The sequence below is a fragment of the Seriola aureovittata genome, chromosome 1 (genome assembly GCF_021018895.1).
Source record: "Seriola aureovittata isolate HTS-2021-v1 ecotype China chromosome 1, ASM2101889v1, whole genome shotgun sequence".
In the NCBI taxonomy this organism is placed as follows: domain Eukaryota; kingdom Metazoa; phylum Chordata; class Actinopteri; order Carangiformes; family Carangidae; genus Seriola; species Seriola aureovittata.
In genome coordinates this window covers 25727255-25743978 of record NC_079364.1, presented here as the reverse complement: position 1 = coordinate 25743978, position 16724 = coordinate 25727255, and the positions used below count along the sequence as shown (strand labels likewise).

Genomic DNA, 16724 nt, shown 5'->3' with positions numbered 1-16724 from the left:
AATGAAGAGTCTCCTTTAAACTATACCCACTGTTTTTGTATTTGTCAGAAAAGTTACCGAAATTGCCTGGTTCATATGTAAATTGTACTTAAGTTGGCAGGAAGACATTGCTTCTTTAAATATAAGAATAGACATGCATCCTACAGTTATTCCAAAAACATAAACTATAAAGTAGTAGTGTCACTTTCCCTAGAGTAAAATATGATTGCAGTTTTAACGTGTGCTTGGGGTATTTTATGTGCAATATAAACAGTCGATCACAGTGCATAGAAAAATCTGACATTTTTTAATAAACATGAATCAGAGATTCAGTTCAGATACAATACAAGTAACCTATTGTACATCAGTAATTATTTATTTTTCCAAATACTTGATAGTTGTGTGGCACATGTACTTAAGTCTTACGTCATATCAAGACTTGAAGCATTCATGTAACTCCAATCAGTTTTCAGTGGTGATGCAACATTTACAGTATAGTGCTTGTGTTATAGGGCTTATCAGAATCAGACAAACACGTGTAATTAATAACATTAACGAGGGCTACACTCCATTTCACTATGTCTGGTCCAAGTCCCCAGCACTCTGCTGGCTGATTGATATTAATTACACCTGTGCTGCCGAGGTGTGGAGAGCCAGTGTTGACACTTGTGGAGGGTGCAACTGATCCTGAGTCAACTTTTACATTCTTGGCCTGAGGGTGGCACAAGTGAACATTTTGTGGAGCTCAAAAAATGGACAAGGTTATTTTTCTGGGTGACATAATGTGCCACTGGGTAATTAAAAGTCACATTTTTGGCCTTTGTGTGGTGGGCTGAAATTAATGAAAGGTTAGAGAGGTCATCCAAAGCACTGGGATTCATCCTCTGTGGATGATGGACAGAGTAAGGACTGGAGGTAAAATTAAATAATCCACATTACGAATATAAACACTCTTTGAGTTAAAGAAAAGAAAGTCGTGGTTATCCAAAAATAATAGGCACCAGTGATTAATTAAAATTATTGCAGAGTTCATAAACTACGCTGAAACCAAAAGCGGTATTTCTGACTTTGAGACTGACGGACCACCACTCTCCAGACGGTGGCGGTAACGCAACAAGAACCAAACAGTTGTCCATCAAATACACTCGGAGAATAAGGGAGAGGACGCCGTTGAGAAACGTAAACAAATGGTAAACTAACTGTGACTACAAAAATGTCGATTGTCTTTGTGCCAAAGAAACTACGAGGAAAGGCAAAAGTCAACCAAGAGACAATACAGAGGGTAAGACACCAGGAAAGGGTATTTAACGAAGCAGCTAACGACATGTTAGCTCATATCCCCGTACTATAACAATGGTGTTAGCGTTAGCGTTTAGCCACTAGCTACTTCACTAGTTCATACATTCGTCCAGTCTGTGTTTACACTCACATTGACTTACACACGTTTACACAATTATTCATTTTTGTATTGTACTTCGTTAAAGTGTTTCATGTTGCACATAGTGCTTTTATTGTTTCCTTTCCATCCATAATCACACCGTTACTGTGTTATCCAAGTAGACTACGTTAGCTACCGTATAACGTCATTCCTCTTTTGTCTCGTCTGTCCCAGTTGCTGGATGAAAACGACCAGTTAGTGAGATGCATCACTGAGTACATGCAGAAAGGTCGAGCAGTGGAGTGTGTACAGTAAGTCAAAACTACCCTCAATGCCCTGTAGTTCATTTAACTGTTAATTTGCTACGCTATATGACTTGCAAGTGGTTAGCACAGTAATGATGTAAAGCGCCCACACTCTTTTGTGAGTTGTGTTGTGGACAAATGTGCGTCTATTTTTTCACCTGCCGTTTTTCTTCTTTCCCAACAGATATCAACAGATCTTGCACCGCAATATCGTCTATTTGGCAACCATAGCTGATGCCAGCCCTGACAACGTGCCCCTCTCCTCAAATGTAAATACAAACCACACGATGCTCGAGATTCCACTGCATTAATGATTCAAGTCGTAGTGTTCCCTTGACTAGTGACCTATTCCTAATAATATGATTTTCTTTCCTGTTTTCAGTCCACATCTAATGGAACTTTAGCCTCCACACCAACTGTGAATGGGCATGGACGCACATGATGATGGCAGCTTTTATCAGTGGTGCAGTTGTATTGTACAAAATTATTTAATATAATAAGGAAATCTATGTGAAGTCTAATCTATTGTTTTCAGTCAGGTCACCTCTTTCAGGTTCACTGGTGTTTCAGTTCAGTAATGCTATATTGGATGTATATTATGTGAACAAATCTTTGAATCCATACTATATTTTCTATCCTCTCAAATGAACATTAAAACATTTTTCAATTTTTTGGAAGAAGTAGTTGTTGAAATCATTCTGTGCAGAGACCACACAAAAACCCACTGACAAGAAATGTTTCTTGCTGGAGCTTAGGACATTATTACATTTAAATGAGTCACTTTTCATCAGAAAAACAGCAAGAAAAAAAGGCATTTTAAATTGCTAGTCATTTTTATTTGTTTTTTGCATTGCTGGTACACTTGGAAAGATTCAGTTGCCAGCTCAAGAGAACAATAAGCAACATAAGCCAAGCAGTCCCCCTTCATATCTTCTATCAGGGCAACATGTTTTTATTATTTTTTATCTTTTGTAGAAGCCACTAGTAAATCATTTGACACAGCTGAGAAGCTAACAGTTACAGTCCAAGGTCTGTAATGATGTCTTTAAAAAAGGCTGCAACAGTTAGGGAGATAACACAGACAAAAAGCAACAAACCCTATATCTTGATTGTGCAAAGCACATTAACTATAAAAAGATATATATTTATATGTATATACAGCAAACAATTTTCTGTAAACATGTTAAGTATGTTAGTTTTCTGAAAACATGGTGTCATTTCATAAATACAGGCAACATTGGCATCCGCAAACATCACAAAAAGATAACATTCTGGGCTTTTAAATACAGCCCATTGCCATAGAAACCGAAGAAACAAGGGCTCGAAAACACCCTCATCACATTGTTTTAGTGTTTAGCATGGCATATTTGGTAACCTTTATAGATAGATGGTGTAGTTCAACTCTGTAGGAAAAAAATGTGCTTTTTCACATATTGGGAGGTGGAAAATAATGTTTCATGTAATATGGCTACAAGAATACTAACATACAGTCATGGTATAACATGTAAGAAAATACAAAAATAAGATTAATACTGTCAATAATTGTACAAGAAAAATATTGTATTATTAAACAGAAGAAAAGTTAGGTTTATGGGAGTTAGTGTCAATCTGGAGCAAACAACCGCCAATTAGAGAGGAGGAAATGAATGCGCCTCTGGGTGTGAAGATATTCCCTAATGATCTCATCCAGTAGGGCGTGTAACTTCACTGTACATCAATTATCTCAGACCTGCCTCTTCAGCACCATTCATCTTCTCAACAACGCTTGGTTGGAAATTATATTCTGCAAGTGCTATCAATACCAACATGGCACATAGTTACTGCTATAATTCCTAACTCTTGTCAGTTGTTGAAAAAGTAGTGTATTTCTCTCAAATTACACCTCTGCAGTGACTTACTATATTTATGCTGAGCCTGCTCAAAGCCTCTTAATAAAAAGAACTAAATATTTATATTTCAACTTCAGTATTTTACAAGCTATGAAACAGTAGATGGTAGCTGTATTCTGAGTCATCTTGCGTGAGATTTGGCAGTTACAGCTATGTAGACACAGTATATTTATTATGGGCAAAATGAGAGCATTTCAAGCCCCTGCCCCCCTTGTAATCCCCCTCCTTTACACACACACATTTAGCTGCAGAAGCAAGTGGGTGACGGCCGTGCACGTCTCCAGCTCTTGTCTGAGGAGACGTCAGCTCAACAGACAGAGAAACGACCACTAGACTAACTGCTGCCAGCATGACACATGCACCTTTCGTAGTTAAAACATGGCAGTTGAAAAAACTTCAAAATACGTCTCTTTTTCAAATGGGGATGTTTGACATGGAAAAATATAGATACAAAAATGTAGAGCCAGTGTGTATACTTAATTTTGCCTCTGAGGCTTTGAAATCTTCCAATTCAGTGGGTGTGGACTGTAAAGGCTGCAGCTCGGCCCACTCAGTGGCTCATCTAACAGAGCTACAGGTCCTCTGTGGCACTTCACCGTGGACTCATTTGACATTAGATTGGTCAGTACTGGTGAAGGTAGGAGGGCCTGTGCTCGTGTTTGAGGGGGAAGGATTTAAAGCCCTTGGTCATGGGTTTGTGTTGCTGCTGTTGCTGTTGCTGTTGCTGCTGCTGCTGCTGTTGCTGCTGCTGGGTGAAGGGAAAACCAGAGGAGATGCCGGTGGAGGGGGAGCAGTCGCTGGCAGTGGACCACACGGGAGACTGCAGCATTTGCATGGAGTCGCTCCACTGGGAGGAAGCGGGGATGTTCATCTGGTACAAGGAAGAGCTGGGATTGGGCATGGTGTTGGTGTGGGTGGAGTGCTGCCACGGTGCTTTGGGAGGCCAGGTTTTAGTTTTGCTGTCCTGTGGAGTGTAGCAGACAGTGATCAGTTTATGTCAGCATGTAATCAAAAGTCATGCTTAAGAAATTACAACTGGTATTGCAACATGTATAACTAATTCTGATGTTTCATTGATGGAAAGAAAGCTGATAGGAAATCCATGTTTGTTGTGTTTCTCAGGTGCCTCCACTTTCCAATTTTTATATTTAAAAAGTAAAAATACTGGTTTCAGGGCCCAAGGTGACTCAAACGCTCACATCGCTTCTTTTGCCCAACCACCAGTTCAAAACTCAAAGATATTCACAATTCACCATCACTGACAAGTGAGAAAAGCAGAAATAATCACATATGAAGATATGAAATTAGTGTAGTTTTCTTTAGACCGCTCTCCTGGTGTGTGTGTGTGTGTGTGTGTGTGTGTGTGTGTGTGTGTGTGTGTTCTTTTTCCCCAAACAAATCACAAAATAATTAAATTTTGTATCACTTTGTCGAGCCAAGAAACAATTTCTTGACTCATATGGCACCTTTCCATGAGACCCAGGCTTGATGTAACTAATAATATTAAGTGTGAGCCAACTTGATTAGATTGTTTAGAGAGAAAAAACAACACCACAACTGAAAGCTTGAGACACTACAGATTTAGTCAAAGATCGTCAGCAACTTCTCAGATATCTCAGAAGTCAAACAAACAAAACAAATATTTTTTCCACAAAAGAAGTTATTAAAACTGGTTAAAAAATACTCTAAATGTTTAATCAAATGTGGGGTGACGTGGGAAAAGAAAAAACGGGAGAGTTCATACTTTACCTGGTTATCATCGCTGATGTGATGGAGTGGTGGTGAGGGCAGGGTGCATACCTCCGGCTCACCACAGCTGTGTTTTCTGAGGAGACATTAACAGTGAACCTCATCAGTGCTCACAAAAAGCATAAAGACTATTTGATCACAGCTGAGCTCCAAAAGGCATTTTCATTAAGATAACAAGTAAACTGAGAAATCGACAACAGTGAATGAGTTTGAGACTCACCTCCTTTGTTTAACTGCCGCTACAAGGTCTGGCCCAGAAAACATGGAGAACAGACTATCGCCATTGGCGGAAGACGTCTCGTCGCTGGAGCTGGCTGAGTCCCCCTGATTGGCCGACCAGCTGCTGTTCACGGCCTCACTGAGGACACAACCAGAGGAGGTGTTAGCATTCTTTTATATTATACTGTCAACAATGTGCTATTAAAAGACATGACTGGACACAAGTTAGTCAATGACATCTAAACACTTTAATGGCACACAGTTTAAGAAACTTATCTCATGGCGAACACTGTATGAAAGTGAATAAATATTGAAATTCTTTTCATAAACTACACATGGTTTAGAAGTGAGCTGTCACTGCAGTGATGGCTGCCATTTACTTCTGCCTACTTTCCTGAATTAGTGTGTAAGCATGATGTTGTCTCACACTTATGGGGAGAATTAAGTGACAACAGTCATGATAAAGGTGTTAAATTCCTCACATATCGATGATCGCTGCCATATTAATAATTCAATCCTAACGTCACACAACACTACTGTGCACTATGATGAAACTAAGCTTTAAATAACCATCCCACAGTTCAGCACTATACTGCTGCCAAAACTACATGATAAAACATGAGGGGTCTCGTGTGTCTGTGAATGTATCTTGTTTTTCATATTTATCCTATATATATATATATATATATATACACACACACATACATACATACACATACATACACACATACATTAATGATTGATTGATTTTTTTTTAATTTAAACTGAACATTTTTTGTGTATGCAGTGAATCAGAGGTAAAGGAGATGTCATGTATGGATACCTACCCCTCACTGTAATACTCAGGGTGGGACCAGGTCCTGTGCTGCTCATCAGGCATTGGCCAGTTGCTGCGTGTGTTGCTAGGGCGACGGATATGCTGCACCTGCCGTTTCTGCTGCATGGCCTGACTGACGCCGGCGACGTAACGTGCAAACTCTGGGTCAGAGCCAACTGTGCATGGAAAAGGAGGATAAACACGACTATGAGTTTCTGACACCCTCAGCTTTTCTCTTTGGCTCTCTGGAGCTCAATCTGTTTAGCCAGACTGTCTACCATAGCAGAAAAATCACAATAGCTGTAAGTCAACTCTGCACAATAGGCCGCGACTGCAATCAAAAGAGTCTGCTGCACTGTAAAAATAGAAACTGACACAGTTAACCTGTTCAGCATAAACCATTAACTTAAGTCGCAGCCACATGCAGGGGGAAAATGCTCATACTATCTGACCTGTATTCATTATGTTACTCAGATCAGGGCCGACAGTGTCTGCAATCTGCTTGAACAATTACAAGATAGTATATAAACAGTAATAAATATAAGATTCTTTTGGCTGTATGCCATTCTGCACTGTCAATAAAGATCTGCATTTCAATAAATAACTTTTTTACTTGTCAGCTGGTTACCCACTGCAAGCATCTTAATGATTTCAAATGTGAATACTTGAGTTAACTCAGGACACCCACAACTCTGTTCTGTACATTAGTCCCCTGGTATACTGAACATCTAACTAATGACTGCACTGTAAGTCATAAAAACATTGGAAAGCGACTTCTCTGAGGGGTTTTTACAATGAAACAATGGTGCCAGCAAAGCTCCAGGCTAGCCCCCTCCCCCACTGCTGACATAATGCTCCATATCAGACTGAGGAGCATGCGAGGTCGAGAACAACTCTCCTTTTTAGGCTCTCTCTTCATGACAAAAGAGGTGGACATTCAATGATTTTTTTAAAGATGCTGCTTGAAACCTTTACATCTTTCATTTTAGGAAGTACAAGTGCCAATACAGAGGAGGATTACAGAGGATTCAGCTACTGAACAATGACACTGCCTAATTTAGGATTAGTTGGCTCTCAAACTAAATCTGATTCTTCAGACAGAGGAGCAAAATATAATGGGATTTAATTTGCTCATTGAGCCACAATCAACCACAATTCAGCCATTATCCACTGATGTCAAAGTTTGTAGGCTGGCCTAACACACAGTGAATTATCTCCTATAGTTTCAAATCAGATGTCGTGCAAGCTACTGGATTTAACATGTTACAGCACGAGTGATCATGTTACAGTTCCAAAAAAGAAAAAAGACTATGTCCATGCATAGGCCTACAAAAGTTTTTGGTTTTCACCTTAATTTTGTATTTTATTAGTGCTTCTCTTATAATGAACCTGTTGAAAACATGTCACCCTCAGTTTGATATGGATGATCCACCAAATTTCTCAGGAACATGTAATAGGAAGGTGGATCTCACCTGCTGGGTCGAACGGCAGTGTGTCTCCCAGGACTCCAAACACTCCCTCGCTCTGGTCCCTGTTGGGCCAAGTGTTGTTGCGGGGCCCCTGTGGTTTCTGACCGAGCATCTCAGACATGACACTGTCCATGTAAGTGCTGACCAGGCCCAGACTGTATAAATCCGAGCTCAGGTCTGGCAGTCCAGGGGATCCCCACTGCCCGATGGGTCCCAGAGGTGACAGCCCTGCTGGGGGGCCTTGTGGTGGAGGTTGCTGCCCGGATGTGCCAAGCCACTTGCTTGCCACTCTCTGCTGTGGCAGGACCTGTGGCGGGGTCTGCTGAGGAGGAAGCTGAGGAGGAGGGGGCTGCTGCTGACTGATGGGCTGCAGGAGGTGCTGGTAGTACTGCAGGGTCTGCGGGGAGGGCTGCTGAGGTGGAGGAGGGGGCTGCTGCTGCTGGGGCTGTTGTTGCTGCGGAGGAGGTGGCTGTGGTTGTGGCTGAGGCTGCTGCTGCTTCTGCACTGTTGGAGGCTGGGGCTGGGACAGGGTCTGAGCTGGGGCCTGTAGGGCGCTATGAGAGATAGATTGGGATGTTGGCGGAGGTCCACTAGGAGGCTTCAGCTCAGCGGGGTTTGCAGATGCCACAGAGTTCCTCCTCTTGACCAGGGGCGAGGCCTGCTGGGATTTACCCATGTTGAATCCTGAGAGAAAGTCGATGACATCCTGCATCTCTTGGTCAGTCGGCAAGTTCATCCCCTGGTCCTCGGACACTGAGCCGTTGGCCAGCTGGCCTTGCTGTGTAGAGTCAGGGGTGCAGGACAGGCTTCCCATCTGCAGGATACTCTGTAGCCTCCCGTCACTGTGGCCCAGGCTCTTGGCCTTGTCCTCAGAGCTACTGGTCGTTAGCATGCTGCGAGATGGGGTGCTAGGAATGGAGTAACTGCCCCCACTATTAGAGCTGGATGAGACCTTCTTGGTGAACTTGGAAGTCAGCTTGGATATTGTTTTGGGCAATCCGCTGGAGGTCTTGGAGCTGGTGCCTGGAGGCAGGTCTGTCTGGACGCCATAGTCCGGGCTCTCCCGCTGCAGCTGTATCTGAATAGTGGGTAAGGCCTGCTCTCTGTTGAAACGGAGGAGAAGGAGAGAGACAAGTAGTTAACCATTATTAACTGACAGGTAGACACAAGATAAAAAGAGGCGTTGACTAAGTTTTAACTAAACAAACAAGGTAAGTGTGACACCCTATATTTCAACAGACAGCATATACATCACATGTGCAGAAAGCTAACTGAGAAAAGTAAAAGCTTTTTTTATGTCACTCACTTTCTCTCCTTCCACCTGTTGATGTCAAACACAGCTGTGTAGAGCATGTCTACTAGACCGAGCGTCTTCTCTGGGTCCAAGCTCCGCTGGAGCAAGGACATGGTGGCTGGGTCCTCCTTAAGACACCTGAACATGTTCATACACACACACACAAACACCCACAACAGGACAGGACATGAAGTACAATTCCAACACAATGGCATACACACAAAAGCCCAGGTGTATTTACTGAACAGATGAATACCTGACATGTGATATTCATAAACAAGAAAAGACGAAGTAAAACATCCATGTCACGGTACTTTCTCAATTCAGACTGGTTTCCTTACCTGAATGCTGATTCAAAACGTCGCACAGAATTGTCTACTGACAAAGGACAACTAGAATTATGTTTTTGAAAGAATGTGTTTTCCTTTTCCTCAAATTACACTTTAAATTACACAAGAGTCCAGGTCAAAACCAAAACATCATTTGTTGATGTTTATTCTCCTGTTACAGCTGTGAGACAGTCCAGAGGCCTGTACTACGAAGCAGGATTTGAGGTTATCGGGGTAACCTCAGGTTTGACTCTGGGTTTTCAGTCCTACGACAGTGGTTCACTTGTTATCGGGGTCAATCACCATGGTAACTGATGCAGAACTCCTAACCTGCTGCAGCACAGGCTAACTTTAGAGGATCAGATAACCTGTCAACAGCCCAACTACTGACCAATCAGATCACTGGAAAAACTGAGTCATCATTCCTGCAGGATCCTGACAGGGACAAAAGAGTTCACGATAAAGTGATCAATAACGATCAGTAGACATTTATATAAATCAGTGGAATCGTTTTGCTGCTCCAGTCCAGCATGTGTCCACTCTCTGTTTTATAACGTCAGTTATCAGACTAAATAAATATATCATAACTATTATAGCTTCATTTTAATTGAAGGATCTGAATTGAATTCAATTGAAGGAAGATTCTTTAATCCAACAGGATTCCTGACAGTGATGAAGCTTTTACTCTCTTCTTCATCTCTTTGGCTCAGAATAACATGAGCAGACTCTGTGACTATAACTGGAAATAAAAAGTAAACCTCTGATGTCTTTTAGTAGAAAAATTATCCACACACTGTTGAATATTTCCATGATTATAAATTTGATTTATAATCTTTAAACATTTCAGTCAGTCTGACTCATCAGACATCAACTACTATCAATGTTTTCTGTTTTTTCTGCATCACATGTTCATAACAGTTTGTTCATCATCAGACTGCAGACAGAAAATACTGAGTAAGAAACACAGTGATAAATCATACACTTATTTACAATATATCCTTAATCTGACTTTGATAGTAATTATATTTTGATATGTTTTTTTTTTTTTATTCCAGTAATGTGATCATATTGTTTACATTGTCACTTGTGGACATGGTTATAACTGAACTTAATGTCAGGTATCAGCGTGTGTTCTCATATCATATTAAAAACTTGCTTATAATGAACAACTCTGCCTCTTTCACATGAACACGCTCGTAGCCGAACAGGTAAACCCAGGGTTAACTGAGCCAGTTGATAACCTGCTTCGTAGTACAGGTTATCAGGATGGCCAATGTACAGGCCTCAGAGCTCTGACTGTGAAATACCGCACAGAGGAAATAGTATGATCCCCCACATTACAGTAACACAGTTTAATAATACACTGCTTAAGTATGGCTAATGCAAATGTGTTAACACTACATTAAGAGGGCACAGCTATCAGTGTCAATTAAATCCAGTATATTAACCAGACTCTCCAGCCCTCCTCAGTGTGTTGTAAACATAAGACCTTTACAGTTTCATGCCCTGCTTTAGGGAAATCTTCAGCGTACACCAAAACTATGCCTCAACAACATGATGTCATTTCATCCCCTAATGTCTACTCTCCCTTTGTTCCCATCTCTGACTGTGTGCATTAGATTTACATATATCAATTTTCTGTTCTCTCGTTAAACAAACATTCTGTTGTGTACATAAAACCACATGATCATCAGATATTGGTGCATGTACCTGTGTTTGGATAATAATCCAGTTCTTGTTCATATCTTCAGATTGTCTCATTAAGGTTGACAAAGATGATATTTTTAACTCCGTCTGCCACTCGCTGGATGAACACATGTATAAAAAATTTCAAAGTCAAAGTTTCTCATACTCACCATGTAGAAGGAACTTGGACCACCACCTTGGAGCCCTCCAGAGTGATCTGGGGAGCATAGGCCTCCTTGTTCTCAATCTGAGCTGTGTCAACAACCACCTGTTCGGACACAGAAACACACCTGTATCACCATCTCCTGACATAAAAGCTTTCTTCACAGCCATTTGTTTCTGTATTGTGCAAGAAATCCACAGAAGTTTATAGCATACTGTATGTTAACTTATTTAGGGTACACATACATACGTCCTTTATCTTTTACTGTATGTAAACCAGTCACATTTAGCCCCTTTACGAGCCATGGTAACATGATAAAAAACCTTAGCACAAGCTTTTCACTGGTGTCCAGCATTAATTTCCCACCAAGCGAGTGCGAGACGGTTCAAGGTGAGGAAACTGAACACATTCAATCAGCCAGTGACAACAAACAGGCTAGCCTTCCTGCCTGCTGCGAATCAAATATATTTGCAAGTTCTTTGAAAGTGGCCTTGGCTCCTCGAGACCCACGCAGCTAGGTCACAAAGAGGGAGGGAAGGTGGGAGGAGTCTACTTCCTGTATTACAGGAAGTGCCCTATTGTTATTTAAAAAGCAGGTGTATCCTCAGAAACCCCGGGCTACCCATGTGAGAGAGCCACGCATACACACAAACAGTACATCAGCCATGTTGAAACGCATACGACAAGGTCAATGGGGGGTAGGAAGGAGGAGGAACAGCAGCAAAATAGACGAAGACGACATCTTCACTTGACTCCAAAAGTCATGACTAGAAAGGAAAAAGGGAGTTTCCAGGAAAAGAAGAGATATGTTGATTCCTTCTGTAAAAGGGAGGAGAAAGACTGTGCGTGGGTGTGTAAGGTGCATGACCGTGAGTGTACGTCTATATATATGCAAGTTTGGGGAAGAAACTATGTGTGTGACAATGTGTGTCTATTTGCACGGTGTGATCTATTTTGGGTCGAGTGGCAATAGGCTCTGATAAGGGACTAATGCAAAGCGCTCATCCATCATCCAGGGGTTGTTTTACAGTTAACACAGGGCCGGCACGGCTGGATGGGAATACTACCTCTGGTTTGACACACAAAACAGGGCAGGCACAGAGGAAATAAACACTGAAGCATAAACACATTGGTGTTACTCTGAGGAGAGACCTGCTGCTGACCCTCCCTCCCTGTGACTGACTCTTCTTTGCGTTTGCAGACCCGCCCAGATGAGCCCATCCTTCACCCAGATGCAGCAGGAATGTTTCTTCCCTTTTGTGTCTCTTCAGTGTTTGTTTACACCTCTCGGCTGCCTCAAAGCAAGCAGACAGATCTCCTCATCTCAATTACAAATGTGACACACAATGAGATACAAGTTGCCAAACCCGCAGAAACACAAAGGGAGAGGATTCAGTAACTTCAGCAGAAGTGTCAGTGAAGTTCAACAGGCCTGTTCACGTCGGCATGCCTCCTCTTTTCCACTGCTCTGCAGTATCAACTACACTGTGGTAATGGACGTTAACATCCAGCAGAAAACAGTCTTCACAAATGTTTATGCAAGTTCATCTAGCACAAACACAAAAGTACTCCTATAAGAGACCATTACAAGAAACAGTCTGAGATTTCACCAGCTTAAATAAACTAAATTTCAAGTGTTTCTGGTGACAGTTTTTCCAAGGATCTTCTGTTCTTTTAAAGTCATGAAGTCTTTAAGTCAAAGGGAAGAAAATCCAGAAAATAATCTGTAGTAAAGAAAACCATTTCTGCATCCTAGTTTACTCAAATAAAAGATTAAACAGTACCCACAAATTCAGCTCTATCATGCCTAGGCAACGTCATCTGACAATTGCAAATAATAATATTGTTTGCTTAAAATGGATGCAACATACAGTAGCAGTTGTGGCTTATGCTATGCTGATAGGCTTATTCTATGCTCACTTTAAGTTGTTCTGGTTCTGTTAGTTATATGCTCAAAAAGTAAAGTGTAATTTGTAATTCAGCAATATGAAAACCTATTCATATCCAATCAGGATACTGTTAATATGGTGCGCTCTGTTGAATCTAATTTATATTTTATGAGGACATATTAAAAATTAGGAAACATTTCAACTCATGTGGAGAATGTCCCAAATCACAAGATCCCAGTTTGATCCACAGTGTCAAACTGCAGTGTGTTCATCTCTGACAAAATCAGGAATGACCAGGCAATACTAGTTTTTAAGGACATACATACTGTAGCAACCCTGGTCTTTAACATCTCTACTCACCAGACCAGCCTGGGCGAACAACAGCTGGACAGCTGTCTTGCAGGCTCCTCTCCAGCTGGATGGGCAGACATGGTTGAGGACCTCTGTGACGGGAGAGTCATCCCTGGGGGTCACTCCATTCTGGCCCATCACCTCCTTAATGAGCTGCAGCATCGTGTGCTGGGGAGAAAAAACACAGTGGCCCATCAACACAACAGTCTGTCATCAGTGTCTGCTGATGTTACACTACAGATGACACTAAAACATGCAACTGGACTCTTCACTAGCCCACACATCTGTTGAGGTTATCACACAGTACATACCATTTCTAAAAGCTTTTTTCTTAAACTAGTGACCCAGAGAAAGTTGATGACACAATAATGAATAATGATGGTATAAGAAATATGAAGCTGGTCAGTGGGGTCAGGGACTGTACCGTTTTCAATTTGAGGTTTTCAGCCGCTGACTCATTGAAGGACACTCCTTTGAGGAAATGCGAGCCGATCTGCACGGGGATGGTGGGAAGCTCACACTGGATGGGCTGGGAGGTGGTCTGCATCCTTCCTGCCTGCTGGGCCTCTGCCTCACTGCAGCAGCCCTACACACACACACAAGCATGTAAACGTATACACAACAGCACAAAACACAAAAAACATGGAGACACACAGCAATGAAAGAATAACTGTCTTTTAACTTTTAACATGACAAACAAACAGGATTTCAAGCCAAAATTAAAAAAGGATGACCAATACAAGTTAAATCAATTAATCTTAGATTGTATTGTCCAATTACGTGACTATAGATTACTATATAACTCACTACTTATCATTCTGTGAATCGTGAACTCACCTGTAAGGCTGCCTCCACAGCTTTGGGGTTCAGATGAAAGCCAGCCTTCAGTGCATACTCACTATGGCCCAGGCTCTCTAGTGCTGCTTTATAGGCCTGGAGATAAGGAGAAAACATGACCTGCTATCAGTCCAACATTGCTTTCATTACCAAGAACAATGGCTTTTAATGTTATGCCTCTCCTCGTACTACGAGTTCATGAGTAACACCATCTAGTTCCATTGTCTTATTCAATTAAAATTTCCATACTCTTACTTAAAGATGATATTGCAGCCAATGGAATTACAGTTAGTGTATTTCCCTTCCCTGGTCTTTAGGGTAATACTGTACCTGTAAAGCATTGTCAATCTTCATGTTGAGTTCCTTCAGCTGATGCTCAGGGATGGTGGTGTTGTTGGAGCAGAAGAGCTGCTGAACCTGGATGCCTGCCAGGCAGCCGTCCCGGCCCCTCTCTCTCAGCCTCGCCGTGGCCTGAGGGCACAGGAGCACACAACAGAGTACTGGGTCAGAATGACAGCTGGACCATCTACACTATTACAGCACAATCTCACTATACTACAAAATTAGATGACCAGAATAAAAAATAAAAAAAAGTGATATATAAGAACGTACAGGACAAAAGTCAAATAAAGGATCTTTTAATACTGTAAAAAAAATCTCAGGAAAAAAAAACAAAAAAAAAACATGTGTAGCTTCAGAGTCCTGGCTGCCTCCCTCTGTCTAAACAACCCCCCAGCACATTCTACCAGGCCCAGTCCCCTCCAGGGCGAACTAACATCCTGCATGCCAGGGCTTAACAGATCAATCAACCCACTATTCTGCTCTCTGCCTCACTGTACACAACAAAGCTTAAAATGGGCCACAGGGACTGATCAGCCTGGGGATTAGTTAGGTCCTCTTACAAAATGGCCTCCCCTACAAGGGTTTGTGGTTTAGAGAGGTGCAGAATATAGCTATGCAGGTTTACAGACAAACTGCCCAAAAATAGAGGAAATAGGAAATTGAGGCTGGAAATCATAAACGGCTGGCATTTCTCAGGAATGTGTAACAAGTCAGCTTTTCACCTCACACAGACAGACCCCATATTTCCAAGGCCCAGACCAGAAGAGTCCTGGGGCGCCCTATGACTGCATACCTCAGCTGCACCTTTCCATGAGCGAGAGGCTTCCTCCAGCTCTGTGAGGGGCCCGAGGTCGGAGCTCTGGGAGCGGGCGTTTGCGCAGCGCTCCTGGGCCTGTGCAAGGGCCTCCGCCAGACAGGACTGAGCCACAGGTTGGACCTTCTGCAAAGCCTGCGATAGAAACTGGAAGTGGACCTGCATCACTGTGAGGAAGCACCGACCCAGTACCTGGAGAGACACAACACACATGACTGTTACAACATACCTCATTCTGAGCAACATCCATCATTAACATGCAAGAATACGTCAGTCAGAATATTTGAGATACCAGACAATATGGACACCTTCAGGCAAGGACACTAACATGTATGTCAACATACCTCAGTGACTAGTTAACAATCACTAACCAACTTCTTGTGCTACTTTAGCAATAAAATTATGTTTTTAATAGAACAGGATGTCAAAATAATGACTGGCTGCTTCACAAATGAGTTAATCCCTAGCTCTGATATTTAATAAATTTCTAGAACTGTTCAACCAAAAAGATCCAGGAAGTAAGAAACTAAAACAAAAGTAGAAAACACAAACATCAAAACTACTTTGAGCTTGTTGTTTGCTTTTCCACACCTTAAGAACAGTGAGCATTAACAGAGAAAGTGCAGCTGTTGTGGCATAAAGTAAATCTGTTGAAATACACTGGAAACAGTAGGACTTTTTCATTCACGATCAAAAATGATTCATTGCAAGGTACACAGGTTAGGAAGTTCAAGCAGGATGTCTGCCCTGACACATTCATCACATCTGCTTTTATACACAATCCACCAAATCAAATGAACTATACAAGAAGACTGCCTTCTAGATGCTTGAGATGAGATTAAAACCAATAATTAAAAACAAATTCAAAAAAGAAGAACAGGACTACCATCCTTCAATGTGATAGATGACGATGTCAGGATCTGCTTTAACCAACAGACCAAAACAAACAACCAAAATATAATCATCTCCACTTTAGACAACATTTGTCCAGACTGTTTCCCTAATGTTTTCCAAAGTAAATACCATCATAGGAATGTCACTTTTGAAGAACACACAGCATCTTTCAAAATAAAACAAAATGCCTGGGCAGATTTCTAACTAAACATGCATGCATACATCTGCATTTGTGGTAAAATGTGTGGTGTAATCATATATCATACATGTGAGAACAATGAGTTCAATATGTGTTTGTATTTGCAAATTAAAAAAAAGAC

General features: G+C 41.7%; 2 protein-coding genes across 3 annotated transcripts in view; one reads left to right on the top strand and one right to left on the bottom strand.

Annotated features, from left to right (window-relative positions):
- Positions 1-1102: 1102 nt before the first annotated feature.
- Positions 1103-2342, top strand: ss18l2 (ss18, like 2). Its single transcript, XM_056398834.1, has 4 exons — positions 1103-1261; positions 1592-1668; positions 1847-1931; positions 2045-2342. Exons 1-4 carry the CDS (start codon positions 1193-1195, stop codon positions 2102-2104), a joined length of 291 nt encoding a protein of 96 aa, XP_056254809.1. The 5' UTR covers positions 1103-1192; the 3' UTR covers positions 2105-2342.
- Positions 2343-2593: 251 nt separating this feature from the next.
- Positions 2594-16724, bottom strand: part of LOC130183230 (granule associated Rac and RHOG effector protein 1-like) — a 34902-nt gene continuing 20771 nt past the window's right edge. For both annotated transcript variants that reach the window (XM_056398593.1, XM_056398520.1), the window contains exons 3-14: positions 15490-15702; positions 14685-14825; positions 14355-14450; positions 13942-14103; positions 13527-13685; positions 11285-11382; positions 9112-9237; positions 7809-8908; positions 6347-6512; positions 5521-5658; positions 5301-5376; positions 2594-4515 (exon numbers count right to left, since the gene is read on the bottom strand). In XM_056398593.1, the coding sequence (XP_056254568.1) occupies positions 4174-4515; positions 5301-5376; positions 5521-5658; positions 6347-6512; positions 7809-8908; positions 9112-9237; positions 11285-11382; positions 13527-13685; positions 13942-14103; positions 14355-14450; positions 14685-14825; positions 15490-15702 (2817 nt within the window). In that variant the 3' untranslated portion in view covers positions 2594-4173. The remainder of the gene's footprint in view (positions 4516-5300; positions 5377-5520; positions 5659-6346; positions 6513-7808; positions 8909-9111; positions 9238-11284; positions 11383-13526; positions 13686-13941; positions 14104-14354; positions 14451-14684; positions 14826-15489; positions 15703-16724) is intronic.

Excerpts from the sequence above, each read along its gene's own strand:
- ss18l2 (XM_056398834.1), top strand. The coding sequence starts at position 1,193 with ATGTCGATTGTCTTTGTGCCAAAGAAACTACGAGGAAAGGCAAAAGTC. Across the intron at positions 1,669-1,846 it reads CGAGCAGTGGAGTGTGTACA|ATATCAACAGATCTTGCACC; the intron begins GTAAGTCAAAAC and ends CTTTCCCAACAG. Across the intron at positions 1,932-2,044 it reads ACGTGCCCCTCTCCTCAAAT|TCCACATCTAATGGAACTTT; the intron begins GTAAATACAAAC and ends TCCTGTTTTCAG.